Source organism: Chelmon rostratus, chromosome 9, assembly GCF_017976325.1.
Source record: "Chelmon rostratus isolate fCheRos1 chromosome 9, fCheRos1.pri, whole genome shotgun sequence".
NCBI classification, from domain to species: Eukaryota; Metazoa; Chordata; class Actinopteri; order Chaetodontiformes; family Chaetodontidae; genus Chelmon; species Chelmon rostratus.
The window spans coordinates 18090321-18097163 of NC_055666.1; the positions used below are offsets into that span (position 1 = coordinate 18090321).

The following is a 6843-nucleotide window of genomic DNA, read 5'->3' on the forward strand; positions in this document are numbered from 1 at the left end:
TGAGCCTGGCTGATTTATCTGTCCAGTTTTTAGTGACAGCAGCTAAGTGCATTTTATTTCTGTACTGTACACCAGTGCAATTTCGAGGTCCTTGTAGGCTACCTTACTTAGGTATAATTATTTAATGGGTAATTATACTTACATTATTACTACAGTTTAGAAGAAACTATACTTTTGACTGTACTTCATTTTATTGAGAACTTTAGTTACTTCACTGATTCAGATTTTAGAGATAAACATGTTCCACAATCAAAACATAATGCATTGTTAAAGGTTAAACTACCCAACAGTGTGATATTGGCTCCACCTTAATCAGCTACACTGAAATGCAGCCTACATGCTGATGAATCAATATTGATGAGACAAAATATACATAATTCGGACACACTCTGAAATGGGCCTTTGGGAAAAATTTGGAGTATTTTTGGTACGTTAAATATATTTTACTGTTCGTACTTACTTTACAGAAGTGAAATTTTGAATGCAGGACTTTTACATATAATGACGTTGACTATTTTTATGTGGTAGGGCCTATTACTAGCCTTAATCTGAGCACTCCTACCAATTGTGGGCAGTGTTGCCATAGAAGACATTTAACCCATTGTATCTATCTCATCATTCTGTTTCTAAAGAAGTCTTAGAGACCTATTCTGGGAATATATCCTGAAACCCAAATACAACTAACTAACAAATTATAGCATGTATAGCATTAAAGTAGAGGTTCGTTCCTCGCTTTCAAGAGGATAGAAAAAGTGGACGGTTTTGGACTATAGGGGGCGGTGTCACACTTTGGAGGGTCTGGTTTCTGCCGGAAACAAAGGAGGAAGACGGAAGGGAGTGAAAAAAATACGTTTACCGTTACCATAAAGCCACGGTAAAGTGTTGTATCGTAACAGTTAGCTGTGTGCTCACATACTCAGTATAAGAAAAAACAGTATTGTCTTTTTTAAACGTATATTTTTAAAGTAGCGTGTCGGCATTTGTGAAGCACGAGCCCCCGATAGTAGCTTGACTACTTGCTAGCTAGCGTTAGCCAAGTAAGCAGCTACAGCCACTGCTGGCACATTTATCGCCATTTTGCGCATTCAACAGCCCAACACTCTCGCCAGCACTAAGGTAGGCACCACAGGAATGTCTGGATACCTAGGACATATTCAGCCTTCCTTGTTGTCTTTGCAAATTCTTTAAGTATCAATAACTGTTTTCTACTCGTCTGTTGTTGCAGGTGGTGGATTTTGTAGCATGGCAGAGGCGGACCGACCAGGGAAGCTCTTCATCGGTGGACTGAACACTGAGACCACCGAGAAGGCCCTGGAGCAATACTTCAGCAAATATGGCAGAATTGTCGAAGGTGTGAATTGAGCTTGCCATTGTATTCTCAGTTCGTACCGTGTTTAACTTTGGATAAAATATTTAACGTGTACAATGCAATGCTGTTTTTCTTTTCGTGTAGTTGCCTAGTGTTTGTCAATACAGCCTTCTAAGGTACAGGCCTGCCAAATGTGTGCATCATTACTGGGCTGTAATTGTAAAGGCATCAAAATTGTCTGCTTTTCCAGTTTTCTTGAGGACCGCGAATTACCGTTGTTACAAGTCTGAATGTATATGCATTCATTTTTGATATGAAATGTGTGAGGTTATTGTCACTTCAACGGCTCAATTCACCCCCTCTAATTACTCCAGCAGCCATTTTTTCACTTAACATAAGACCTTTTCTGAGCTGTCCTTATTGCAAAGGAGCTTGTTTCCTGTTTAAACATATCTTAAAATGAGAAAACCTTTGAACCGTGAAGGAGACACATTGGTTACACCCGAGTCTTTTTCACAGTAAAATTGGCGGTAGTAATGAGAGCAAGCTTTTGTTAAACTTTAATAATTTAAAAATAGGTTGTTGGTTTACCTTTGCTTTAAGCGATTACATTGTTGTCAAACAATCAATCACAAAGCTCTCGTTTGACTGTGTTTCCTTATTTCAGTTCTTTTGATGAAGGACCGTGAAACAAACAAATCAAGAGGCTTTGCCTTTGTTACTTTTGAAAGTCCAGGCGATGCAAAGGATGCAGCACGAGAGATGAATGGAAAGGTATGCACTGTCCTTAATCAGCCATAATCCTATGTAAATCTGCACGACTACAATTGTAACTCTTCTACCACAGTCTCTTGATGGCAAGTCTATCAAAGTGGAGCAAGCTACGAAACCTCAGTTTGAGAGTGCTGGCAGGCGAGGGCCTCCACCCATGCACTCTCGCAGTCGTGGTCCACCCAGAGGCCCCCGTGGATCAAGGGGAGGTCCTGGTGGCATGAGGGGCCCACCATCCAGAGGTAAATTATTAATTTATTTGGTCAGTTCAGTTTGTGAAACAATGAAATGTGTGCAATTGAAAAATATTCTCATTGAGTGTATCTTCTTGTCATACATTTTAATGAACTTTGTGTGTTAATAATTGCGTTTCTTGTCTGTTAAAAGACTACTATGATAATTCAGGGAATGTAGAAACCTTCTTTAAAGGGATGTCATCCAGAGGTCCCCCTCCAATGAAGAGAGGACCCCCAGTTCGTAACGGAGGTCCCCCACCCAAGAGATCTGCCCCATCTGGTCCCATGAGCAGACGTAAGTGTTGGGAAATTCTGTCACAACTTTTCTCAATCTAAATGCACCCAGTAAGTAATTGTGTAAGTAATTAAAAAAAAAATGTACTGGCAGGATACCCATTGGTTCCCTGCTTAAAAATGTTCATGTTCCCTGTCTGAAAAGCTCAAGCATGCAACAAACACATTCAGGTTCAAAAAGTGCAGACTTCAGCAGCTTTCAATCCAATTTTCACTTGTGAGCTAGCTCTCTTGTAAGTATTCAAATAGGCTGTGTGTATCTCAGAGTTATTTGGTGATTAATGAGCCATTCTGTCATTATTTTGTGTGTTCCAGCCCCAATGTCAAGGGACAGGGATCCCTATGGTCCACCCCCTCCTCGCAGAGACTCCATGATGTCCAGGAGGGATGATTATCCTTCACCAAGAGATGATCATTACAACTCAAAAGACAGGTGGGACATTTGGTTGCATTATACATTGGTGTGAATCCTATCAGTAGACCTGAAACAAAATAGATTTGAATGTTTGTTTCTGACATCTTTTCAGTGTTTTGCTATACACAAACTGTGACTACAATTTTACTAACCAAAGTTTGTAAATAAATTTTTGATTCCAAATTCATCTTTTATGCTAATGCCTAAATCTCAAACTGTTTTCCTTGCCTAACTTGACTTGAAAAAAATATGGGCAGCTGAGTCTGAGCTGTTCCTTTTGTGAGAAGATAACATCCCACAAACGAATTGTGAAGTACTTGAACTAAAGTAACTTAAACAGTATTGATCTTTCGGGGGCAAGATAAATCAGGCAAATGAAATTGAATACAGTATATTTTTGACAATTTTAATATTTTTTTGTTACTTTCCAAATAAAATATTTAACACATCATTTTTACAGCACTGCAGTTAATTGTGCTACATTTCACAGTTACTCCAGTCGGGATTATAATTCCAGAGATTCGAGGGACTATGGACCTCCTCCCAGAGATTATTCATACAGAGAATACAGCAATTCCAGTTCCAGAGATGACTATGGCTCAATGTCAAGAGGATATAGGTATGGGTTGATACAAAAAGTTAAATAATTAGATCAGATCTCACTTGGTCATCATCATCTAACAACTGTTTGTATGATTTAGTGACCGCGATGGTTATGGCGGAGGCCGGGAACCCAGAAGCTATATGGATCGTCCAAGTGGTGGCTCTTACAGAGATTCTTATGATGGTGGTTACGGTAAGATATGACTCCATGAATGTCATGCTAACAGGTGACCACTGTGGCACAAGGAAGAGCTGCACAAATAATCAGCCAAATCACAGCCTTGACTCGCGCAATCTCCAGTCACAAGACGCTGCAATTTTTCCCTCCCCAGAGGAAACAGCATTTCAGGCAGCCTCTTTAAACTTTTTTTCTTTCCCTTTGCCGCAACCCTGATCTGCAGTCCAAGTTGCATATTCCATGCTATCAGAAACATAACTATTGGCATCTTGGCTGAAAAACAAAATGATATTGTCCACATTATCACAGTCCATATGGCTGTTGCAGTCAGCAAAAGAATCAGTGGTTGAGGCAATATCATGCAGAAATACCGCAGAGTATATAATGTGACCCAGAGAGTTGACAACCATAAGGAACCCCAAAAAGTCCTTGGAAACATCCGTTGACCACCCAGTATGTGTTGCCTAGCAAAGCACTCCCTCAAGGAGTAACGTTCAAAAAATCCATCAAGACAACTCTGAAAACCTCGTCCTTACCTGCAGTTCTAACACTTGGAGCTCTAAAAGGAAAAATGGCTACTCAGATCAATGGCATGCTGAAATGGGTAACACTGCCCTTTATTCCCTGTGCTTGGATATGTTACTGCCCATATCGACTCGATGTCCATGTTAAATTTAAGATCGATTACATGATGGGACATTCAATCGTGTCCTCCCTTAAATTTATTTGTCACAGAATGAATTCTATTGGCAAAAAATGAGCACTTGACAGTGCAAGAAAATGTATAAATTGAACCTTGCCAATTACCTGACCCATTGACCCTGCAGGTAACTCTCGCAGCGCCCCACCTTCAAGGGGCCCCCCACCATCCTATGGTGGGAGCAGTGGAAGCAGTCGTTACGATGACTATGGCAGCAGTTCCCGGGATGGCTATGGCAGTCGTGACAGTTACCCCAGCAGTCGGAGTGACCCATATCCACCTAGCCGTGGAGAGCGAATGGGCAGGCAGGAGAGGGGCCCAGCTCCCCCTGGCGAGAGAGGCTACCCTCCTCGTGATTCGTACAACAGCTCAAGTCGTGGAGTGCCACGCGGTGGCCGTGGGGGCAATCGACCCGATAGAGGAATGGCTCGCAGCAGATACTGAAGTGGACTTGGATATCACATGAAAGCAAACCTTACTCTCCGTCACAGTTAACAAGTGTTTTGGAAGAAATCTGACAAGACAAACTAGCCATGTCTACATCTGTGGAATATAAATCTTAGATTAGAACTGTATCTTGACTTTCCCAGTTTTCTTATGTGTAAAGGGTTTTTTTTTTTTTTTTTCCTTTTTTTTAGTATTTCTCTTGCTCATGTAACAGTACAGTTACCAAGTGAGTGTTAGTTTTTGTACATTCAATGCTGTTGGAGTCTGCAATGCCCTATAAGTCTGGCTTTCCTACTTTAATAAAGCTTTTAGTTGTATCACGACCACTGCTCATCAATTTTCAAAACAAGACCAGAGACAGTACCATGAATGTTGAGTAACAGCACAATCTCCTTTTACAAAGTTTTCTGTAAAGCTTAGGTGAGTCTCTGCTCGTGCTACGTAAATGGTCGAGTGACTCAAGTCTTCACACAAATGTGCCATCAACTGGACGCTGCTGTTTTCCAGCATTAGGCAAATGTTACTGTCAAAATGTTCCAATGTAGTTTCCTTGGAAATGGATCCATCACCCTAGAGCCATTTGATGGCATGCAACGACAAAACCAAAGGCAACAACAACCAAATGCAACTCGACTGGTAGTCAACAGCTGGTAAGCAAAGCAAACCTCTTTGTTTCTCATCTGTAAATGAGTTTCTCATTGTCCTTTATTACAGTCTCCTCTCAAAGGGGAGTGATTTCAAGACATTTTTGCCTCAGAGGACAAAAGAAAAAAGGAGGTCAACTGAATGTGCCCTTTTCATTGTAGTCCGTTTTCATCAGCTAAAATTGTCAAAAGTGCAACAACATCCCAAGAAGTTTCGTCCCTTTTCACCAGTGAAAGTTTAACAGCCTTTTTGCCAACTGAGCCCTCAAAATGATCTTTTTGCCCAACCAATCGTCCAAACCTCAGTAAAATAATTGGCATTTTTAAATCCTGAGTAAAGATACGTAGGTATTTTTAAGCATTTTTTTCTTGGTAAAACTTTCAAAAAGCCATTTTTTAACTAAGAGCCATTTTCTCAGTTTCAAAACATTTTCCACAAGCATGCCAATTCAAACAATGGAGACCTCTGGAAGAACACCTTCGTCCTAACTGCCAAACTGGACTCAATCACGGAAGCGAATTCTCAGTCGGACCAAGGACTACAAAATCACTTTAAGATGTTTCGTGAATACACAATTAAGAGAAGGGCAACATGTTAATATTTTGTTCTCGTTGCAGGATGAACATCCCACCAAGGCAACAGCCTTTGCTACTTACCAGAATTGTGTCTTCGAGTTGTTGGACCAATGACACCACAGTTCACGAGTGCGGGTATGTCAACCAGACTAATTGTAATACATATGTGCTAAATAAAAATATTATTTGCTAAATATTTTTGCATTGAAGTGTTGACAAATTCTACTTTTGAAATGCAAAGGACCACCAAGGTTGTGCGATATTGATATTGCTGTAAAATTAAAGTATGTAATCCGTTCTTTTACGTGTTTGCTGTCTTTCAGATGTCGGCACAGGTTTCTGCTGAGAGTGCTGGTCGAATCTTCAAGTGGAAAAGCGTGCTGGAAGTGGGAGGAGCAACGGCTGAAGTTTTGCTAAAATTCAAGTTTTTGTGGCGTTTTCAATAAAAACTTTAAAAGGATTTTTGTTGTTCGCTCAGTTTTTTCTTGTCATGAAAGAAGAGTGAAATTAGTGCAGTTAGGCCCTGAACTAGTTACTGTTCATGGACATGGAGGTGTTTGTGGTAGTGAGTTATATATGTAGATTTTTATTTATCTCCTTTGGAATTCTGTAGCTTTTCTATTGGTGATAAATAACTTAACATGAATAACTCTTCCTACTGGATTTTTTT

General features: G+C 40.3%; 1 protein-coding gene across 3 annotated transcripts; it reads left to right on the forward strand.

Annotated features, from left to right (window-relative positions):
- The first annotated feature begins 822 nt into the window (after window positions 1–822).
- Window positions 823–6633, forward strand: rbmx (RNA binding motif protein X-linked). 3 transcript variants are annotated; one of them, XR_006007115.1, is made up of 10 exons: window positions 823–1116; window positions 1226–1351; window positions 1977–2083; window positions 2157–2322; window positions 2468–2611; window positions 2926–3043; window positions 3516–3644; window positions 3727–3821; window positions 6216–6308; window positions 6497–6633. XR_006007115.1 is itself a non-coding variant. In XM_041944404.1 (9 exons), exons 2-9 carry the CDS (start codon window positions 1243–1245, stop codon window positions 4948–4950), a joined length of 1185 nt encoding a protein of 394 aa, XP_041800338.1. In that variant the 5' UTR covers window positions 823–1116; window positions 1226–1242; the 3' UTR covers window positions 4951–5276. The 3 variants fall into 3 exon arrangements, 2 of the variants coding, with proteins under 2 accessions (XP_041800338.1, XP_041800339.1); XM_041944404.1 differs by lacking the exons at window positions 6216–6308; window positions 6497–6633 and adding an exon at window positions 4634–5276; XM_041944405.1 differs by lacking the exons at window positions 6216–6308; window positions 6497–6633 and adding an exon at window positions 4634–5276 and having other exon boundaries at window positions 2486–2611.
- The last annotated feature ends 210 nt before the right edge of the window (window positions 6634–6843 follow it).